Source organism: Cryptomeria japonica, chromosome 9 (assembly GCF_030272615.1).
Source record: "Cryptomeria japonica chromosome 9, Sugi_1.0, whole genome shotgun sequence".
Taxonomy (NCBI): domain Eukaryota; kingdom Viridiplantae; phylum Streptophyta; class Pinopsida; order Cupressales; family Cupressaceae; genus Cryptomeria; species Cryptomeria japonica.
In genome coordinates, this window is record NC_081413.1 from 495,715,203 (window position 1) to 495,739,490 (window position 24,288).

Below are 24,288 nucleotides of genomic sequence, written 5' to 3' on the forward strand. Positions count from 1 at the left end.
TCATAATAGCCTCACTTGTACACCAAATATTTTAACTCGTGACATACACCAAAAGCTTATAGTTGGCAGTAGGTTCTTAATACCCAACTAAAAATGACTTTCAATGTTTACATGGGAAATACCTATGATCCCACTACGGAGTGATAGAAGATGATTCATGACACAATCTTCCACATTATTTACTATTGCAAACCCATCCATCAAGGCATGCACGCTCTTTCAATTCCAAACAAGCTGATAGTTAGTAATATGCTCTTTATAACAAAGTTTTGAAGAATTTAATAACCATATATTTACCCAACTACGATACATGGGAAATCCCTATGATCCCACTAAGTAGTGATAGAAGATGATTTGTGACACATCAAGTCTTTGACAACATCCCAACAAATCCATCCAATCAAAACCAAGGCATGCGTGCTTCTTCAATCCTAACAAGCCTTAACATCTATTTCTATAAATTTCATGTCTAGGCTACCCAAGACCAAACTAGTTACAATTGTGTATACGTTTTGGTTGCCATCTAAAAGATGGAAGTCCTAATAACCTATATATTAAAGGGATCTCTATAGAAGAAAATGCCAAACTCTTCCTAACAAATGTGTTGGTCAATTTTGGCCTTACAACAATCCATCGTGTTAGGCAATAACAACTTTCTTAGTATTTTTAGGTCCACCCTATGTTCCATGACAAACACAAAACTAGTTGTATTTTGTCTACAAATTGATGAACAAATAAAGTCCTAAACCAGATAATTGTGTTTATTCCAGGTTTATTGCATCAAACAATAGGTTTCAAGAGATGCTAAGCAAGCCAGTGAAGTACAAGCAAGAGCACTGTCGACATTATGGCTGACATTACTTTACGAGGGAAGTTAACTTCTTAACATATTTCTTTTTCCACCATTCTTAAACACATCAAATGTTGCTCGGTATGATTACAATGCACAAAAAACGAGCCCTGATACCACCACTTCGATTACAACTAATCAAATTATTGACACATTGACTCCTGGAATAAATAAGCAAACCCAACTCTATTAGGTAATGAAGGTGATGAAGTTTACTCTTGAGAAATAGCAGTTCACCAAGGTCCAAATCTAGCACAAGTTTCCTCACCAATAATTGGCATAGCTTGTTGCTTCTCGAATAGGGTCAAAATCTAAAAGATATCTTGGATCACGTTGGAGCTAGATCTATCAAATGGAGGTTACCAAAATAAATAATTTCAGCAAATGCTTTCAATTTTCTACTAAGTTTTCTTAATTGTAATGTGTTGAGTATTTCTCAAAATAACAGGGTTGTTTAATGTCCTTCAAATATAAGATTACTCTGGAAACATTGTATTGTTGGCTTTAAAACATCCCTCTTTTCACCCCAAAACAATTTACTGGCTAAAAATATTATTCAGTGTTAAAAATTACAATTATCTTGTTGTATGGCATTTCCTGGGCCACCAGCCGCAGTGTGCATGCCTACAATAGTAGTGTTTGTTGAGATAACTCGCCAGATATATCATCCATATATAATCCTTTTATTTGAGTGTCAAAAAGAGTTAAGTTATTGTGTTTTCATTGAGAAAACGCAAGTTCAAATCCCCAAAGCAACGAGAAAAATATACAGCCCTTAATAACTGAGTAATAGTACTTGAAACAGCAACCCACTTATAGTACACTTCCTAGACTTCTATTTAGTCATTTATCTTTAAAGCTCAAATGTTTTCTTTACCAACCTCAAAACACAAAGGATGGTACCAATATTACACTTGCAAAACATCCTTTTCTTTTTTAGAATCACCCTTCTTATATAGAAAGTTTACATAGATACTACCTTTCCTGCTCTGGAGCTGCAATTTTGTGAACGAAATGATATTTGTTAACTGCTCCCGGGTTTTGCAACTGAGAAGTACAAATATTTAAAAACCCTAGGTTATGAAAAGTAACATAAGTAATGAGGAAATTTAAACTTGTGAAACAGACACAAGCCCCTACCTTCCAAATTAAAAAAACCAAACTTCTTTAAATAAATATTTTTTTATTCATCTGGAAGGCATTAAAAAAACTATGTTAAATTTGATACAAAACTCGAAGACTCACGTTCCCCCATAAAAATGGCCGCAAGACAGATTATCTATAATATGCCTGCAATAGTACACAAGCAAGTACCATGCAGACACAAGAGAATCAGATCCAGCTCACAAATGCCATGAGGCAGAGCTGATAATCATAAACTCGTAATGTGCAAGTTATTTAATGACCAAGCAATGATGCAAACAAAACCAACCAGAAAGAATTCTATGTAGGCCAACAGCCATAAGTCAGCACATTACTGCTGGCATTCAGAGTTAAAATTATAACTCTCCAACGGTCATCCCAAATCCAAATTTATAATCCTTCTTCCAATGGTCAATCTGTATTAAGATAATCATACTTAGTTAATTAAACTCTCAAGGCTGTAGCAGAAGGAAATCTAATTGGAGACTAATAATTAACTTTCAAACTCACCTCTGCAGAAAGAACAAAATTTACTCCCATGTTCAGTCTTTCTTCTAAATAAGCAGCTACACAACCATTTGAATCAAGCCTGCCTCGAAGTCGACACTACATAAACAAAAGTCATATCACAACTATGATGAACATAATAAAAATGATAACTAATGAACTATAGTAATTCTTAATACATAAACAGATTTGAAGGCCACAAATTTAATTTCTGGATTTCCAAGGAATTTCTAATTTCAATTGCCATGGGGACTGCTTTATAACAGGTTTTACTAAAAACTTGAACCGTATAAGCATTTTTCCAAAGATTTCCCTACACAATTTTTCAAGTTGAAAAGTATTAAGAGAAAATCTGGGTTTTTAAGAACACTGACAGTTTACCTATATTCTGCACCTTATTTAGAAAAGGAAGAGAAGGAGGTATTTACATTAAAATCCACAAATATCCTAAATACAGCAATGTGGCTTGAAGAGCTATAAAATTTTAACAGAGAAGCACTAAAGATGCTAGTTTATAAAAAGAAAGTAAATACGCTAGAAAGAATGCCAACCCATGCAAAAACGAAGTAAATCTGGAGTGTGGTTAAACTCCATGTATAAAGGCATGAACAAGTACAAATAGCCTGTTCAAGTAAGGACCCCTAGAAAACAAGGAGCTGGGAAAGATAAACTAAGCAACCATGTAATGTGCACAGTGAGGCTCATACCAGAGTAACCAATGTCATTACCATATATCCAGGATTTGAGAATGCTCATGGGGAAATTTTCAAGAGGGGGCCAAGTCTGACAACACAAGAGGAAGCCAGCCACTCCCACAGAGAGCCTCTCGTCCAGAGTCAATGTTGGTGCTGTATTGCTTTATTTCAAAGTTGCATGGACATGGATACAGATACGGATTTGAAGACCCCTAATATGGATACGACTGGATTCGATATTCATAAAAGAATGTACACATATTTCACACAATTTGCTGAGGTATTAGAAGAGATTTTCATTAATATAAAGCAACAGACTATTTATAAGTTAATTTAACAATTTACAATATACAGAAAAATATACAAACCAGGACCTATAGTCAAATTAACAATAATGTCATTTAAATCTAAATTAAGATAAAATAAGTAAAATTTAATTATTACTTGAAAAAGAAAGATATCTAAATATATTTTTTTTTAAAAAAAAAATATATATATATATATAAAGAACTAGATAAATAATTATAATCTAGACTTGAAAAATAAAATTTCACCAAAAAGAACAATAAAATAAAATAAAAATTGCATGAATGAATTTGTTTAAATTAAATTTAGGAAGTTCAACATCAAAAACTTTTTAAAAATTAAATCGCACAATATTGGCTGAAAAATTAATGTTTTTTGGGCACATGTGGATACGGTATCCAACGCACATCCGAGCCATATCTGTATGGGGATATAGCGATACGCACGCCTAGGGAGAGGCATGGGTGTATCCGACTACCCTGCTTTATGTTGCTCTCTTCCTAGGACTTTTTGCTACAAACTAATGTATTCTCATATCGCATAGACCTACTTTTGGTCACTCATGGACATTAATATAATTATTTTTATACTTATTCTCAATCTGGATATTGCTGAATCAAAAATAGACATTTCAAAGTTAGATGAATTCAAATTCAAACCATTTGTGTATAAAATTCCATCGGTGCTCTTTCACGGGAAAAACATCTCCACCATGTGGATCAAGAGTTGCAACCATAGTTGAGAGGAGACTAGTGTATAGGAGACGTGCAAGGGATGGATACTGGTATTGTAATATCCCTTATATTTTTGAGTTTTTACATTTATTTATTTGTTCATGAATATTACTATTAACCGTTATTCACAATAATTATTAAATAAATATTGATTTGCATTTATAATCACAATCAATTATTATTATTAACTAATATTCACAATAATTATTAAATAGACCCAACATATATTAATTTGCAATCAATAATAACTAATATTAATTATTAATAGACACAATAAATATTAATTTACAATCAATAATAATTACAGCCATCAATGCATATACATAAGCTAAGTCACCAAGTTTGAATTCGAATTCGAAGTTCGACAACTTTGAAATTCGAATGAAGTTCGATAAGGGAAAAATTTGAAATGTATAAAATTCGAATTAAGTTCGCCATATGTATAAATATGCCAGATATATTCTATAAAACAACCAATCTTTCATATGGGGGATGGTTCCATATGAATTGCTAATAAGGTTTATTGTAAGTAACATCTTTATCTCATCTTATGAGAATAAGAGAATCACCAAATACTGGAATACCTCACTGATTGGGTAATCAATTATCATCTTCAACATTTTTTTCTCATCCTAATTGAGGGTTCTAACAGACATAAATATCCTGAAGAAAGAACGGGTTAATGGGTTTTAATCAAAGAAAAGAAGATGTGTTTAAAAAATATTAACAGAAGAAGAAGGCCAAAAATTTATTTTTTAATAAGAAAAAAAAAAGAAAAAAAAAAAACAAACAAACAAATTTTGAAGTTCAGCGAATTTCAACGAATTTTTTTTTTTTTTTTTAAAAGTTCGGCAAGTTTCGAACTTCAAGGATGAAATTCGGCCGAACCTGGCGACTTAGTACATAAGTATATACAGCGATCCCTATATCTTGAAATATATACAACAATTCCTATGCAGCAATAAGGTTAAGGCAAGGGTAGCGTAACGATAAGAATATGAGGTATACCTATATTATTGCATGTGTTATTACACTCAAACAGCAACCGGTGGGCAATTTCATTAAGATAAGAAACAACGGGTTAGTCAGCAAGAGGCAATGGTTATAATTAAAAGAGACTTTAGTTTTAGAAGGTGACGTGGCCATGAGGACATGACTCTCCAATATCAATGGAAAGATATATATTGCAGATCGGCACTCAAAGGAGAAGGGGATATTAAAAAAAATATATAAAAACAAAAAATACCAATAAATCAGATCGGAACTGATACTAAGTAACAGGCAGTAACATTCTTGTTCTGGGTAGTATGCATGTTATGCACTTAATATATACGATTAATATATGTGGCTACGATTAATATATGAGGCCTGCTGATGTTCTTATAGAGGATTTAATAGTATTATAAGTATTGATGATGTATATAATAATTATAATTATTATAATATTTTTTCTGGAAACTACTCTCCAGTAATATATATTATAATAACACCTGAAAATAAGAAGAATTTGTTTATATATAATTAATGTTACTACTGTCAGTATTTAAGAAGTTGGGAATTCAGATGTTTCCAAAGAGGGGCAGTCTAAATCCAGACGATAGGGTGATTCCCAAGAGAGGGTGGGGATCAGCGTCCCGAGAACCTTGAGGGACAGGGTCCCAAGATAGGGTAAGGGCTTGGATCTGTAAACCTTGTGAGAACCTATTGTATTTGGTATCTAAGCGCTTTGGTAACATTCACATCCTCTTCTTCTTTAAAACTGAAGTAGTAACAAACTTTGACACTTGCATTAAGAATTACGGATTTATGATAAATGAGCAAGTTACTTATTAATAAATTAATTGATTGAACAGTGGAATATCACTGATTTGATTAAACTTAAGATAGAATTGTCTCCTAATCAATTTAGTTTAAGTCATAAGTACATTGAAATAGGTTAATTATGGTTATAACAGGCCTAAACCTAGTAGGGGACATTACATATGATCATTTAATGGTTCTTAGAATTGATAATTGTAACTATAGTCAACTTAATTAGACTTTTAGGAACACCAATTAAGAGTTTCTAAATTTGATCATTAAGGTTTTAGTAGACCTAACGTATTGGAACACCATAGCCTAACTATTTTCTACATAGGTCGTATCATAAGGCTTGTGAAGCTTGCCTCCTAAAGTGGTTCAGTCTAATATTCGGTATTCTGTTTTTATCGTAATATTGTGTAAGGGTCTACTATAGTTTGCTCTCTATTGTACATTATTCATGTTATTTTGTGCATGCCGTCGAGTGGATTTACAATATATTGCTGCTATTCTCCTCTTTGGCCAATGTAATTTGAATTCAATCCTCATCTATAGCTCCAAAAAGACATTTTCCTGTGCTCTAAATAATAAAGCTGACATCAGAAACTTCATGTATGAAAAAATTATCCCGGATGAAAATAGCAAAGTCTAATATAGCCATTTGAATAACAGTTAACATAATAAAATAATACCTGTCGCATTAAGTAATCATAACCAAAACTCGTAGTTGTATCTTTTGTTGAATTGTTGTACATGAATTCTGATGCAAGGGACACCTATAAACACAAAAAAAATTACAATAGCACATACAATCGTTATAACCATGGAGGATAAACTTGAAAAGACTATAACTGAAGTAATTTTTGATTGCCAAATATTTTACCTTTTCAGAGACCTTCTGCACATAGCTCAAAGCAACTACCCCAGTGCTAGCTACTTGCCCTGTTGCAACCTGCCATAGAAGTCATTACCGCTTTAAGAAACATGATGGCATACTGATAAATGTTTATAAAATGTAAAAATGCAAGCATCTTCTTTGCAACCAAAAATATTGTAAAACTGCATTATCCACCTCCATACGTCCCATTTATTTTTACTTTGTAATTATGCATTGCATGATGCATAAACCAGACACAGGTATCACAAAAATGATAAAATCTAAATAACCAAAATTTAATAATTACATTATGAAATTTTCAGTAAAGAAACAGAAAATAGATTTTGTTGAACGGGCAAAGCAATCAAAAGCAGTAAGTAAAACTGACAAACAAGACAACCTTAAAAAATGAACATACACCTAAAATATATCACAGAATTATACATTTCAAACTCAAAGGGATGCACATAGTATTAATGGGACCATAGTTGCAAAATTCTGCAAGTACTTATACGACTCTCAAGTAATTGTGAGCTAGCAGGTGAGTCGCTGACAATAAAACTCAACCCCAAGTAATCAATAAAACTCACTGTGGATTTTTCAACATGGCTCACCAAAATGTGCAGAAAAATTATCCCAACTTGCAACTAGGGCAAAAGCTCAGCCAATTAAAAGCAATTTCATAACAAATTTTCAGAAATTCACATTTTGTTTTTGCTCAATGGCATGTGCAAAAATTTTAGAACGTGCATTGAATGAAACTCCAGCAAAGTTTATCAGTATTTTAAAGTTTTGGCATGCTGCAGAAAAATAGACAGGGTCACAGATCAAACTACATCATGGGTACGTAAACTCAATCATATCATAACATAAAGTTCGACTTCTATCACCATCTTTTCTCCAAGGCCGGAATGTAACATTTTGAGCAAATTAAAATCTTAACCACATATTGCTTTTCATTCAAAAAAAAACGTTTGAACAAATTCAAATATTTTTGTTTTATAGCTGTTCTTATTACTTCTACCACAAGGCAGATATTATAGTAATAGAAATGGATTACATTTTGACTAAGCAGTTTAATAACACTAATGATGTACATGTGTTTACTCTTCAGTTCAACTAATGTTCTAGATATATTCATTAAATTTTGATAGTAACTGTGTTTTCAAACTTTTATTGACATTGAAACTTTACATTTATAAATATTGAACACATTTTTTTGGTTTATGATATGTATTGAACTCTAATTTTATCTATATATTAAGGAAATCAGTAATGTGTTCTAAATTCACTATTATGCATGTTTTTGAATAATATTTTGAACACTTATGTATTTTTTAATGTTCAACATTTCCCTAAGTTTATGCCAAGTCTAAATGTTTTTAAAATTATGGGTTAGCCAAGTTATCACCAAGTTTTATATATATATAGCCATTTGCACACATATTGGCTTATACATATAATGAAATGGTAATTGATTGTTCTATTAACAAAGGAGAGGAATACTCCTTATATGAGCAATTACAAAAGATCTTTCCATAGTGAAAATGATCGAGAACTAAAGACAGAATAGAAAGATTCTAAATACTGACTGACTTATAGAATAGAAAGTTACCATAAACTAGCTAAACGACTTAAATGACTATTATAAGGTAAATATTACAATATTACTTTAATACCCCCCCTGAATGGTCATTCTACAAACTACCATGCACAAGACTTGTCATGATTTACTGGTCTTTTGGCTATGAATGCATAGAATGTTGACTCTTTTTTACTTTGAATGCTCTGCAACATGAGCCTGCTGTTGAGACCCTCCCTGGTTGGATTTTTTATCAGCCAACTACTCTGGCCATGAATGCATAGAAGGCTGACCCTTTCTACTTTGAATGCTCTACAACATGAGCCTGCTATTGAGACCCTCCTTAGTTGGATTTTTTATCAGCCAACTACTTTCTGCAGAACTTCTTCATATTACTCACCTTTGCCTTTGTCCTTGGCAGTATAAGCCAGTTACACATTGGCTGTCTCATTGTTGCTACCAAACTACTTCTTCCACTTGTCCTGTTGCAAGAGCTTGTTGCACAGTTCATCAAACTTCAGATCAACATTGATGGAAATAATGTTGAGAGTTTTGAAGAAGTGCTCGTAAGATCGTGGTAAGTTTTTCAACGTGATAACCACCATATCCTTTTCTTCCATCTTGCAACCAATGGCCTCCAGTTGATCGCAAATGTCTTTGATCTTCATTAAATGATTTTGCAAAGACATCTTGTCATCTATGATAATCAAGAACAACATATTTTTAAGGAAGAAAGCTCTGCCTTTATCTGACGCCTTGTGCAGATCATTCAAGTGAGTCCAAATTTGTGCAACTTCTCAAATCATGCAAATACTCCTGTCTGCCCTAGAAACCCTAGGTGCACAATACACAATTTTGTGAAAAAATCATCAAAAACGCTCCATTTCTTTTGAGATAAACAGCAACACCCACAATTTTGTAAAAAAATCATGCAAAAACTCAATTCACCCTAGAAACCCTACGTGGACAAAAATGAACAGTAAAAAACCACGACATTATAAAAAATCATCAAAAAAATTTGTTGAAGACAGAAAGCCACAATTTTGTCCAAAAATCGTCAAAAAGTTGCTACAAAACAGCACCACAATTTTGTGGAAAAATTGTCAAACCCTAATTCGCTCAAAAGTTGCCCCAAAAACTCATTCGTTACACCAAAACCCTAGGAACCCACAATTTTTTAAAAAATCATGCAGAAAAAAGGAGCAGCAGAGACTCATCCCGTGGGCAGAAAACTTAGTCGCACGCAAGAAACAAAGAAAAAATGAAGTCATGTGAGCAAAAGATGTTGGAAAAAAAAAAACCTTTTCGCAAGCAAAAGGTGTCGCAATTTCTAGAAAAACAGAGCCACGATTTACAAAGAAAAAACCCCACAATCTGCTTGAAAACAAAATAAATTAATACATTTGAAAATTTTAATTTAAAGATTTTTAAAACTAAATATATTCAATTAGTATATTATTAAATATTAAAGTTTAATATAAAAAAAATAAAAACAATAAACAAACTTTAATATGTTCAAATTTATAAACAATAAATAAATAAAGGAAAAAGAACATAACATAAAAAATGAATTGAACATAAATATGGAGTCGGAGGAACAAGTGAAATGTGACATTCATATTGGTGCTTTATTCAACTATTGGAAGGTTGCTTACATATTTGTTAATTTTAGGTATATATTTGAACATAGTCATCAAGAGTCCAGCTTGACATGTGAACACCCGATGATATGGCCAACTTTTCCCACCAAGAGCTGCTCGCTGCTTTAGCTGGGAGCCCACTTTTTGATGGGGCAAAAATCTGTGTTCCACGTAAATGCGTCCCCCCCCCCCAAGATGCGCGTTTACGGGATAGGGAGACAAGGACATTTATGGGACAAGGTGACGGGGACGTGGCATCTCCTGCCGCCCCTCCACTGGTGTTCCACCGGAGACAAGGAAACGTCTCCAAGGATTCTTGGAGACGCCGAGACGTCTCCAAGTCTCCTTGGGAGATGTCTCAGCATCTCCAAGAATCCTTGGGAGACTCCCAGGCATTTCAAAGACTCCTTGGGAGACTCCCAGGCGTTTCCAAGACTCCCAGGCGTCTCTTGAGGGGTGGGGAGACTTGCAGGTGTCTCTCATTTGAAAACGTCAAAAAGCAATTGAAATTTTATTTTAAAAAATTGAACGATTTTTGGGGGTTGGGGGGTGACCCTAATTTGACATGGGCCCCATCCCTTCCCCCAATGCAATACAAAACCACTAAAACTACTGATTTCATTCACATTTTTAATTCTGATTTTTTTACCAGCTAGCTGAAGAGGAGAAAAAACTTAAAACTCTTCGTATTTAGATTTAGTATTTCAAATTTTGCTATTATAAAATTTTACTAATTTCCTATAGTTTCATTTGAAATGTATTTCTTATACTGTTATACATCTTTTCACAACTAGTTTTTCAAGTACTATAAGTATATGGATCGAATTATGGGCTATTATCAAACCAGGCTTGTGGTAGGTTTCAATCTGCCTTTATAATGTTCCCAGTCCCTTGATATGCTGTGATTCCCTGATATTTCTGAATGAGCTGGGATGTTGATTTGTGAAGTGTGATTCTGATCTGAGAAAAACTCCTGATTTGCACTTTGAAATCCTTCGATCTTGGTGTATGAATTCTGATTTCTGGCTCTTCCTTCATCTGAGATGAGACTGTAGTTGCAGCTAGCAAAGGTATGACAAACTGAAACGGATTTGAACTAGAACCTTGGGGTTGCGTCCAAATTCTAGACTCGGGGGTTTTGTCCTGAGGAAAAAGCATAAACACGCCTTCTTGCAGAGAGAAAACTCAAAAATAAATGATCAATAGAATGAAGCCAATTCCTCAATCGAACCCTTTAAATAATAACCCAGCCACTCCCAAAAAGCTTTGATGCCTCTAGAAGATTCATCATAGGCGACTTAGGCAATTAAATACAAAGTCTTCATTAAATATTAAACAACCCCCATGAGATATTGCCTAGTTGAATAACGTTATAACTTTAAAATGGCCCCAACTTAAGTCATAACGAATAATTAAAATATTTATGCACAATACTTTGGTAGAGATATCGCCTAGTTGAACAACGTTATAACTTAAAAATGGCCTTATTATAATTATTTACTCATTCCTTATTAAATTTTGCCTTAGCCCCAAATTGGGGACATCACAAGGATCGAGGATACTTCACTTTTGGTTTTCGGCCCTTGGTGCTAGTTTCCCTCAAGCTTGTCCGCTCGTGTGGTTTTGCTTAGGTCTAGGGTTTTGAGTGGCCTAAATTGTTCGGAGTCTTTGTTTGTGGGTGGGGTGGCAATGTCATTCTTTGATTATGTTCCACTTGTGTTTTCCAAGGCATCTGAACATTTGCTCTGAGTCATTTAGATCTCTTAGAAGAGGTTATGGTTGGTGAAAACTTTACATCTTGCTTCAGCACCACTGGAATCTCCAAACCCAATGGAAATGAAACGAAATATCAAAAAAAAAGAAAAAGAAAGATGAAATGGCAATGGAGCAATATTTGCGGGAATTTCAAAGACAACCTTGTCGGACCTATGGACGCTTGAATACTTTTGAAGTATAGATACCTTTAGCTTGCCACGACTAATTCTAGGAGTCTGGATGGCCTTGTGAGATGGAATTAATGCATATGCACACACATAATCAGATGAATGTGCTTTAATCTAGGTTCTCACCCTGAAGTGTCTTTCAACACTTCCCTCACAGATTTTGTTTTATCTATAAATGTTCAAGAACATTCATTCGAGTGAAGAGCTAAATGTTGTGACGTTTTCACACATCGCCCCATTCCAGATGGGGACCCCCTACTTTTTAGGCCCTCTCGGCCTTTTGTTTTGGTTTTCAGGGTCTTTTGGTGCCAGTCTCTCCGCTTTGCAACTGTTCGGGGATCAAATTGATTGTTTGCTTTTCGTTTGAGTGTATTTGGTGAAGTCTAGGGCATGTTTCGTCAATTTTAGGGTTTTTGTCTTTAGTCCTAGATTTTAGGGGTTTCTGTTAGGGTTTTGAAAAAACTGAACATATCACTGGAATCAGGACCCCTCAACTTTCTATTTTTAGAAAGTTCCTATTTTTTAGGGATTTTACTGAGTCCTGAAATGTCTTCATTTTGCCAAAAAAAACAAACTTACTATTTTTAGTAATTTCTATTTATAGTAAGTTTCTATTTTTAATAAGTACTTTCCTGACCTATTTTGTCCAAACCCTAACATTTTGAAACACTTAATATTTGGGAAAATCTATTTTTGGCAAGTTCTTCACAGGAAAACACTAAAAACTGAACACCCCTGAAGACGCTGAAGACTGAATGTTTCTGAAGATCATTTCTAAATCTAGAAGAGTCAGAAGGCAAACAAGTGTGATCAAAATTTGGCTAAGTATGGGAACCAATCCAAGAATGGAAAGCTCGAAAAATCATCTAAGTGGAAATTCACATCAGTCCACAAATGTCAACCTGATCCGGAAATGGCCTGAAATTTGACTAAGTTTGAAAAATTTAAAAGATCTTCTAAAACCCCTAGAATTTGCATCATAATTCCTATAGATCTAAAACCACTCTCAAACATCCTGCCAATATATATGAAATATAACTTAAAGTATAAGAAAGGAAAAAGACATATTGAAAAGCCACTTATACTTTATGAAATATATGTTCTAATGAAGAGAATGAGACCGACTTGGTAGAAATCATGAAAATTCCTTCCTCCTATCAAAATTTTGCCCTAAGACAAGGAAGGGCGCTAAAGTCAATGGGTCTTGGAGAAATCAAAACATGGATGAATTTCATGACGCATGCATTCTAGTGCCCAAGGTGTGAGAAGGGCGCCAAAGTGAAGGATGCATGGAAAAACGAACCAATAATGAATTCCTCCTTCATGAAGAAATAGCGCCCAAGGTGAGGAAGGGTGCCAAAGTTGGGTTGCCAAAGATAACAGAGAAAATTATGATTTCCTTGCCTTGGTGGAAATGGCGCCCATTGATGGGGTAGGGCACCAAATGAAGGTAGTGAAGGAAGATTGAAACATGATAAAATTCCTCCCTCATGAAGAAATTCCGCCCAAGGTCTTGTGAGGGCGCCAAAGTAAAGTACTCTTGGAAAAGTTTGAAAACATTGAATTCCATCACTTGGTCAAAATTCCACCCTATTCCTCAAGAGGGTGCCAAAGGGAGGTATCCATGGAGAGCAAAGCAAATACCAAAATCTATGGCAGTAGGAAAATAGCGCCCAAGGAAGTCATAGGGCGCTAAAATAAAGTGCTCCTAGACAAGTTGAAAAGTACAAGAATCCATGCCCAGGTGGAATTTGCGTCCTATTCTTCAGGGGGGCGCCAAAACATGATGACCAAGGAAGATTGCAAAATGAAGAAGTTCCTTGCCTTGTGAAGAATTGTGCCCTAGACCAAGGAGGAGCGTTAAATAGAGGTAAGGATGGAAAATAGGGAGAAAGGATGAATTCCTTACCTTGAAGGAAATTTCGCCCAAGAAATTGAGAAATTGACAAGGGCGCCAAATAAAGGAAGACAAGAAATAGTGAATTCTTTCCCTGCATAGCGCCCAAAATGAAACAAAGACACCAAATCACACAAGGCATGGAAAATCTTAAAAAGCCAAATTCTATGACAGGAAAGAATCAACACCCTGGTCAAGGAAAGGTATTGAAATGGCCAAGGCAAGAATGAAATTCCATTTTTAGACACAAAATCTAATCTGAATTTCAAAACTTTTGCAGATTTGGATTCATGAGAGAATTCTCTCCCTCTTGGACCTAAAACCCTAATTTGTGGAAAATCCCTAAAAAAATAGGAGATGGTGAAAAATACCATGTTGAGACATGGACCAGCTAGGACTTGAACCTAGGACCTTCCATACGCTGCTGGAGTGCTCTACCACTGAGCTACTGGCCCCTCTTGGACCAGTCCATCGTTGGTCCAGGTGTGGCTTATTTCCAACACCAATAGAAATGATGGAGCATTTATGACATAATGGGCTGATTTTTGCATGGATGAATATCAACGCATGTTGGGCGAATTTGAAAGAGGTGGTGCATTTCATGCGCAATGGATGCTATTTTGGGTACTTTTGAATTAATTGTATAAGGGCATGATAGGTTATCAATTGTTGATTCCCACCTTGTTGCATCTTGAGTGGGAATCCTCTAGGGTGAAACCCTAATTAGGGTTTGCATGTAATCATGGCCTGAGGCCTATATAAAGGGGTGACCCCCCTCATTTGTAAAAGGAGGGAGACTTGTATGAAATTGTTGCAATAAATTTTTGAGATAATAACAATGAAACATTGTTCTCTGATGGTGTCCACTTAAGTTATTTTTCAAAACTTGCATGGTTTCACCTTCCTCACTTAGAGTAGAAGTAGTAATAGCGCTTTGATTTCAATGGAAAATGTAATGGTGTTTGATGAATTTTCATAGTTCGTACTTTTTGTATCTTGCTGATTGTAAGTTGCATTGTAAAGTTAGTCTGAACCCCCCTAAATTTGTGCTAAGTTCGATTGTGGATAGTCGTTTGGATTGCGTTGTTTTTGGGTATTCAAATGTACCTTCTCAATTTGAAAATCCTCTAGCATCCCCAGAAGATTGCACCGGTTCTTGCGGAGTTGTAGTTGATCTTGGCGAAGCAGAGCTTGGTTTATTTGGAATTTGTCCACTAAAGCGTTAACTGTTGATACCACTACCCTTAGGAATAGATTTAGATCCTTCTAAAACCCTTTCCCGTTTATTTTCAGTTCATTTAGTTGATTTCGAGGCAAAAGTATCGCAAAATTGCCATATCTGATGATAAAGTTCCAGCCACAGCAAAGAAGTGAAAGAATGATTCAAACGTAAGTCCCCTTGGATTACCAGCAATCACATCCACCAACTGAGTCACGTATGTTGCATCAAGGAACCTTGGAGTTAGCCGTTTGAACTTTCCGCAATCTTAACATACGGTTAAACTTTGATCAAGAGAGAGTGAAGTGACCATTGGTAACTTTATTCTGTGTTAGACGCCGTCATAAAAAACATGTCAACAGGCCCCAACTTAAAAATGGCCTTATTTTAATTATTCACTCATTCCTCATTAAATTTTGCCTTAGATCCAAATTGGGGACATTACAAGGATCAAGGATACTTCACTCATCTCTGGTGAAACACGGACAACAAAAACATACTACAGACATTTTAAATTTTGCAAAGAGAACCAACCTCCTCAGAAAAATTAAAAAACACAGTTATCAACTCACTCAGTTATTATATCCAAGAGCTTGAGTCACAAACACAGTGGTTCGGATGTGGGTTGCCTTCTACATGGAGATAAAGACAAATAAATAGCACACCTCTATGAAAAGTAGGAAAGATTGGCTGCCATTTCCTACTACGAGAAGATGCAAGTGTCTGCCCTATAACCATTGGCAGGACATGCAAGGCATAGTTCAGTGCAGCAGACAATATTAGCTATGACAATGAATATCAGCTTGTACTGATTCTATGGTTATATCACCAGTTGATTAAGTATTCAATGCAAAGACTACAATTCTGAGTCATTGTTGATCAAAGAGTGAGTAAACAACATAAACACAAATGCAGATGAAACAAAATTGCCACAAGAAACAGGTCTGTCAAACTAACCATCTTATCAGTATTATATCGCGCAGCAAAACCAATCCCAGATTTTCTTTGATGACCAAGCCAAAATATTTCTCCACCAAGAGCCAAGTGTGGAGAGACACTCTGCAAAACATCGAAAGTACAGTAACCTCAAAAAACATTACTCAAGAGCATAAGCCTACAAGTGCAACATACATGGATTGACAAATTTAACTCCTGAAGAGAGCATAGATCACAAGAATCATGAATGTCGAGTGATTAAAGAATTTCCTAACAGAACAAATTTCAGCCCATGTTTCCCATGACATATCATCTGTAAAATTTCAGCAAGTTTCAAACTTTGAAGAAAACAGACAAAGTTTATAAACACATATGAACGCACAAATCAAATTCAACAGATTTATATGAAAACCTGATGTATGCAAAATCTAGAGGAATAGTAAAAATAAAGAGCAGCTGTAAGAATTGTCAATGTTGCACCACAGACTTTCAGTAAGTTCAGACTTTGAAAAACACACAGAAAGGTTACAAACACATATGAACACATAAATCAAATTGACAACAAGACAAACAAAATTGAAGTAATAAAAGAATAGAATCAGAATGTAAAACCTATAGATGGAGGCACATCTAAATCAACAGATTTATATTAGGAGGCATGGTAAAAATAAAGGGCAACTGTAGGAATTCTGAATGTTACAGAACAGACTTAAAGGTACACAGAGACTATGTGACATATTTCATGGCAATCAAAATATTATCATGAGAAATGGAGCTGCAAAGAACAATTAAGTAACATGAGCCACGATCAGCAAAAGAAGAAAGAAGATGGATAGGATTCCATGAATACTCTTGAGTAAAAAGAAGCTGTGATAGGTCTGGAAAGTAACTTAATTTTCTTAATTAAATGAAACTGTTATTGTTGATGACATCATTCCTGTACCACTAGATCAAAGTGAAAATCGTGCATCTTATGAATAGTATCTTTAAGCACAATAAACAAGCCACTTCAGAACCATTTTGTTTTTTCCTTTTTACCAAATTAAGCATCAAATTAGACGGTAGAAATTTTAATATATACTTCCTGGTCAAGCATTTGCAGCATTGAATTACCCAATACTATAAAATTGATGTTTCTACAATGCCATACCATAAAAAAAATTACAAAACTACATTTCAAAAGCAATACTTGTTATCTGAGGAGAAATCTTTCTATTTAAAATAGCATTCCCTGCTAGTCATCCCTAAGAATGTTAGGCATCCTTCTGCCCAGAACCAAAACAAAAAATGAGTTGAATGCCACACATTTTATTCGAAAAACTGTAAACATCCTTGAAAATATGCTAACGTCTAATTCAGGAACAGAAAATGATAGGCATCATAGATATGACAACAGTGAAGTTTATAGATGATACACAATACGCCAGGCAAGAAACAAATAAGAATTTCTATGAATAAATGATAAAACAAGAAGAAAAGACAGAACACTGATTTTCATTAATAAGGCACAACTCTTCCAAGAAAAATAAGTAATCTTTTAATGGCATTCTTCCCGTGATGCAACTTAACTATAACAGCACAGATTCAAAACCAAACAATGCATTTTGTTCTATATTTCAGATAAGTTGCTGGAATAAGTACTCTTGCTTGTGTGTGGATAGTTTAACTATCAAGTGAAAACCACCATCGTGTAAACGATGACAGGGCTAACAAAAATGCAGTTACAATTAAATCAAATAAATATATACCTGGATATAATTTGCACCATAAAATGCATTATTCCCCAGTTGTACCTGGCTTCTAAAATCTTTTCCCTGGATAAGAATGAACAATTTTAAAATTCAGACAGTTAATATTACTCATTGCATACACGTCACATTGAAAATTATTGACATGTAAAAGAATAATAATTCCCTTCAAACTCCTTACATATCTTTAAGAAAAGAAAAATAATGGCTGCTCCATTTTGTTCTACAGAAAAAGAGAGAACACAAGCATGCATTACAAGAATCCCATATCAATTACCAACAATAGCAATAACTCTTAATTATAACCAGCATCCTATAAGAAAGAACAAAAACAGCCCATACAAAAGCAATCTGAGCTATTCATGCATTAAAAAATATAACAATAAGATAATATGCTTACAAGTTACAAAAGTTAATAACTTAATCCTCTATCCCTTGTTATTTCAATCCTGGATAAGCTAAAGGTTCAAACAGAAATACAAAGAGAATATCATTTAGGATATTTCCTTTCAAGGTTTGTGCATACAACAATTAATGCCCTATAGATGTAATTTAGAAACCTAAAAAAGTCCCCACACTAACATTTAAGTCGCTGACATTGTCTAAGGGTTAGATTTCACAAAAAGAGGTCCACCAGAATTGTAAACTCCTATTAAAGGGGAAGGCCCCCATCCCCACTTCTGTACAATCTCCTGGTGAGTATATTTTACTGTCTGGAGACTCATACCCTGATGCTGGTACTCATTTTGCATCTAGTAAACACATTCCTTGAGAAACAAATATGGGCACATCAAGCAACTTCAGATGAAGTTTCCTCGCAGCTCTATACATCTCTTAAAAGTGTCCCAAGTTTGGGAAATTTCGTATAAAGATATTTTAGATATTTCATATAAATAACATGGGTTTCCTTATCAAGTTCTGATAATTGATGGACAACAACTAAAACAACTAATGAATACACTAACAGGCCTGTAATTTTCTATGTTATATTTAAATCCTTTTGCATGGAGAAAAAAAGCAGAATTTTTTAATTTAAAACCCAGAAAGGCACTTGTAAGAATAGAAACAAATAAAAGGCCTAAATTGTCTATATGCACTATAGTTTTCAACCAATTGATTTAAATTATAGCCATCTCCAAGCACCCCCATATCATATTTTTTTTAAAACAGTATTCATGCTTGAGTTGCTTGAGTCCCCATTTGCCAATTCCACCAAGTGACTATGGTTCAAATTTAAACTATTTATACCATGATGATCAAATTATTTTATTTTAACTATTTATACAATTATGATCGAATTATTTTAAGTCTAAAATTAGAAATGAGCAAATTATTCTTGACAAGACCTTAATCCAGCCATTCTTTTCCAAGAACACATCATTGGGGTTTTTACCCTATTCCCAAAACAAGGATATCTTGGGTGTGCAGCACAGTGACAAAACGGCTGCCACCATCCCCTTGGTCCAAACCCCTATATGGGCCAAACCCTAAGGTGTTCATTCATGTGCAGATGTGATTCCCTCTAGGAGGGATGCTAAAGGATGTCCACATCCCCAAGGTAGCCAAGGGATGCCCAAGCATCCCTTAACCACCACTGCAAGTAAAAAATAGACGAATGAAAAAAAAAAATCAAAACCATAAACAAAGGCGGCCCTCCAAGGTTTCCCAGCCTTAAAAAAACTTAATAAAAAACTTGTTTGTGCTTTATGACAATCACCAAATGGAGAATAATTGAAAAAATGATGTGAACAATGAAAGACCCCGTGTGGATTTCAAGGATTATGTAGGTGCCCAAAACCCCACAGAGGCAGTTTCCCCTCAATCTTGTTGGGGTTGTTGCCCCTAATCCCCACTTAATTTCAAAAAGCAAATATAAGAATTGTTTTAAGAATTTAAAAAGTAAAACAAAAGACATTTTTAGGCTGCACTAAATCTCAAGTAATTGAATTCCATTTGTATTTTTGGTTTGTGAAATGCTTATTTTTAAATTAGGGTTAGGATTAGCTTTGGTGATTTAAATCTAGCTACTTTAGGATAAGGATAAATGATTTAAGAGTATGACACGTGAGGTTATCTCCTTGCCTAGTCAAAGAAAATTAAGGTGAAATAATACCTCGCAAGGGGTTAATGATTAAGCTTGGGGTTAAATGTGTTTGCCAATTTGCCTCATCCAACCCCCTTTCTATTTTCAAGAGAGCTTGAGATTAGTTGAGTTGCCTCCTCCATTTCAGATGACTCTATTTTTGAATGAGGGACCATGTGAATGGTTTCCATTCATCTCAACCCCTTTTTTGTTTATTTGGACAAACTGTCATTACATGCTCTATAAATTTGGAGGAATTGTTTTTGTTTATCTCATTTTTGAAAATGAATCCATGGATAAATTAGAGAGATCCTTCATAAGTTAACAGAAAAGACAAAGTCCATAAGCCTAGAAAAAACTCTAAGTAATCTCATTAAGGAGACATGTCTCTTTGAAAAGAGATGTCCCTTTAAAGGATCATGTCTCCTGATCGCTGCCTTATTATTCAAGTCAGATCTGTTTTTTCTGATTATAGTTCAAATGCATATTTCCATTCATTCAATGAACTTACTAATGCCGGGCTGATGATAATAAATCAGGCTTCTGCTTTTTATTTGGCTATTTCCTGATTTCAGATCAATGCTCATTTCATTGATGCTCGGATTTCTTATTCTCCATTTTCCACTTTATGGATGACTCCCCTCATAATTGAGCCCATCTCCCCTTTTATATCTTTATTCTTGAAGGAGACACACCCCTTTGTAATGTCCCCACTTCGAAATATAATTTAATAATAAATAATAATAATAAAATTAAAATACAAAAGAATAAAAATAAAAATTAAATTAAAATATTAAAAATAAATAGACATACTTGAAATTTGATTGAAGTTAATCAATGGTCAAAACTAAAAGGCATGAGACGATAAGTTGTGACTCCCCCAAATATGAGGTATAGAAGGAAGAAGAGAACTCATTTGAAGAGAGGATAATTTGGGGAATTAGAAGTGTGGACCCGATTTAAATAAGAAGTGAAAATCTGATTGTGAAAAGTAGTCCCTTTCAAAGGGCAGAAATAATGAAGAGGTGCACTCTTTCAAAGGCTGCTAATGGTGAAAGGGTGTGTCTCTTGCCACGGAGCACAAATAATGAAGAGGTCTGACCTCTCCCTCACATTGAGAGATATAAGGGAAAGGGATCAAAAGCATCTAGGGAGATCACCATCGATCAGATCAGATCACAACCGTTATTAAGTTACAGCCCAGGCAGTAACATCCTTGTTCTTGGTGGTATGCTTAGTCACCGCATTCGCCGAATTTCCGGCTTAAGGTTCAGAATTCAGCGAATCTATTAAAAATTAATAATATTTGAAAAAATTCATTTGAACTTTGTACGGCAAACAGAGCCGCCGCTTTTCCCTCACGTTCTCCCCTGCCCAGCTGCGACTTTTCCATCACGCTCGCCCCTGCCGAACCATGACTTTTCTCTCGCACTGTGCACTGCCACCATCGGACGTTCTACCAAAAACCTCTTTATTATTATTGAAATGCAAAGGTAAAAAGCTTTTATTTAAGACCAAGATTAATGTTATTTTAATTAATATTAAATACATTTAGACTTAGATTTATTTATTATTTTATTTTAATTAATATTAATTAGATTTAGATATAGATTTATTTATTTTAATTAATGTGAATGTAAAAGTTATTAATATTAAATATATTTTTTTTGTTTTATAATTTTAATTTATATTAAATTTTCATTAAAAATTTAATATTTAGTATTTTTAATTTGTTTATAATGCTTTCAAATCTATTTTGCAATCTTAATAAATTTTGATAATTTATTAAATATATTACTTATATTTATTTTTTTTAATTATATAAGGCAAATTTAATGTCGAATTTTTTTTTCTGAATTTTTTGCCTTTGCCGAATTTCATCCGAATTTTATGGTTGGCGAACTTGAATTCGACTTCGAACGCGGTGACTTAGGTGGTATGCATGGGGATGTGCTTAATATGTATGCTTAATATATGAAGCCTAATAATGTTCCAATGCAGAATTTAGTAGTAATATTAATATAGACTGCAATATGTATGACAAACGTACTTAATTTCATATATATTTATAATACATGAGAAGTTAGCATACTCATAGTCTAGCCCTTTATCTTTCACTAATGCCTTTGTGAGGATAAAGGGTTTGTGTAGGGAGAGGCAGAGTAATTCGGTCACTAGATGGGTAAATCCCAAGATGGGAAGGGCATACATATTTCTGAAGCCTTGAGGGAAATCCCGAGATGGGCATAAATATATGTTCCTAAGAAACCTTAAGGAAGCCACCTCGTAGACTGTTTCCAAGCACCCCAGCACAGTAATTCCGCCATCTTCCATAGGATTAGAGAAGAAGTGAGGTCGAACCCTAAATTTAATTAGTTATTTATTGCATTATATATACTTCTAATCTCAATTACCTAATTTACGACATAATGATGTTAAATGATGTAACTATTGGGAAACAAATAGCATTCTAATAAGGGACATTACAGTGTCTCTACCATCTATAGGGGCAAACCAGTGGACTGCTTATTAGCAGATAGATTGAAGATGAATCCTCGGGCATGTTAATATGTTCCATTTGTTTCCTTGAGGCCCCAGCAAGTATACTTTATAGATGACTAACTGATTAACTCAAATTTTTGTGGATATAGGATCCCTAAATCTTTTAGGGCTGCTTATTTAAATCAAGCACATTAAATTTAAAGAACAAATAAATGCCTGCTGCCAGCCATCGTCATTTATTTACCACGTATCATTTTTGTGCTTTTATTATGGTTTCTAAATTAGCATTTATGATGCAGCTGCCTAGTCACTAGTTTTATTGAAGTTATGCACACTCAGCACCAATCATCATCTGTTTATATTCTGGTTGTGCTTTCTTTTGAGCTTCATACCATTCGACAATATGAATGCACAAATCTTACATATGTATCTGCAGTTAAAAGTTGCACAAAATAAGGAGATAACAGCAACTATACTCAAAACTAATTCCATATAATTCAATAAAAGGTATTGATTGCAAGCACAGCTCAATACCAGATCCCAATATTTTAATGCTGCCAATAAGCAAAGAAAATAACAAAGAAAGTAAAAAGATAAGGCCAATGGTAATACTCTTCATTCAAGGCTACGTTATGTTAAAGCTAGTGCAAGGGATTCTTGTAATACTCAAAACACCCTACCAAAGAAATCCACTAATGATCAACAGCAAAAATGGCATAAAATGAAGTGTAACAAGATTGAAACTAACAGCTAATGTATACCCCAGGTTGTATCTCTAATCAATGTCTTATGTTAATAGTGAAGGTTATCTAACATATAAAGTCTCAACAGATTCATCTTCTTTAGGAATTATGTATGAAAGTTTTCACAAAACTCTGTATGAGCTACCATTCAACAGAGGATTTGTGCATTAACACACACAATATTTGAATTGTCATTCAGCATGTGTATCATATGAAAACAACTGTACATGGCAGCTCATGTATTTAGTCAGAACAGGTATGTGTAAAATCCTAGGATACCAGCCCAAAATGCAATTAAATACAGGAAATTAAAGAGTTTCAAACTGCTATTGTAACAATGTTTATTACAGGTGGTGGTAAAATACCTTTACATTATTTTCTAATTTACAAAATTATATTGTCATCACATTTTTTCAATTCTAATTTACAAAATTATATTGTCATCACATTTTTCAACTTAAAAAAAAAATTTGACCAACTCAAGCCAGTGGAAGCAAGGATCAATATATTATAGGTGGAGGCAGCCCAATTGAATGATAAAGAATATATGGGTAAGGAAATATGAAGAATGCATGGGTACAGAGCTCCAAAGCTATGCCAGTTTGTGCATATGCTTACCTCTTATAGCTAATTCATCTGTAGTTACTGGGACCATTTACGACTACTCCCTTCCGGTAAGAGTAATAACCTCATTGTTAGGAGAGTCAAAAGAAGCTAGCTGTAGTGCAGAGTCTCTTGTATCTTAGGAATTAGAAGAAAAACTAAAATATTTTAAGTTAGTCAAGGTCATTTCTGGTCACAGCCTAACCAGCATGCCAATTTGGTAAACAACAAGTCCTTCTGCAAACAAAGATGCTTTTTGCCTTATCCTTACAGATTTGGCTCCTCTTACCAAGCAAAGGAATTCAAATGGGGTGCTAGGATAACAAGGAATCGGTCTAAAATCTGCTGAGCATATTTCACGAACCCGAGGCTTTTTGTCAATGATAGTGAAAACAGCCCTGAATAGTAAACTTAGGCTGGTGACTTGCCCCATGCATAGGCATTAGATGTAAAACCACCATTACTCATGATGTCACATGA

General features: G+C 34.5%; 1 protein-coding gene across 1 annotated transcript in view; it reads right to left on the reverse strand.

Annotated features, from left to right (window-relative positions):
• Positions 1 to 2,013: 2,013 nt before the first annotated feature.
• The window catches only part of LOC131079674 (mitochondrial import receptor subunit TOM40-1), a 29,815-nt gene continuing 7,540 nt past the window's right edge, over positions 2,014 to 24,288 (reverse strand). The window contains exons 6-11 of the mRNA XM_058017684.2: positions 17,878 to 17,943; positions 16,151 to 16,252; positions 6,919 to 6,987; positions 6,728 to 6,811; positions 2,504 to 2,599; positions 2,014 to 2,409 (exon numbers count right to left, since the gene is read on the reverse strand). Of these exons, the coding sequence (XP_057873667.1) occupies positions 2,350 to 2,409; positions 2,504 to 2,599; positions 6,728 to 6,811; positions 6,919 to 6,987; positions 16,151 to 16,252; positions 17,878 to 17,943 (477 nt within the window). The 3' untranslated portion in view covers positions 2,014 to 2,349. The remainder of the gene's footprint in view (positions 2,410 to 2,503; positions 2,600 to 6,727; positions 6,812 to 6,918; positions 6,988 to 16,150; positions 16,253 to 17,877; positions 17,944 to 24,288) is intronic.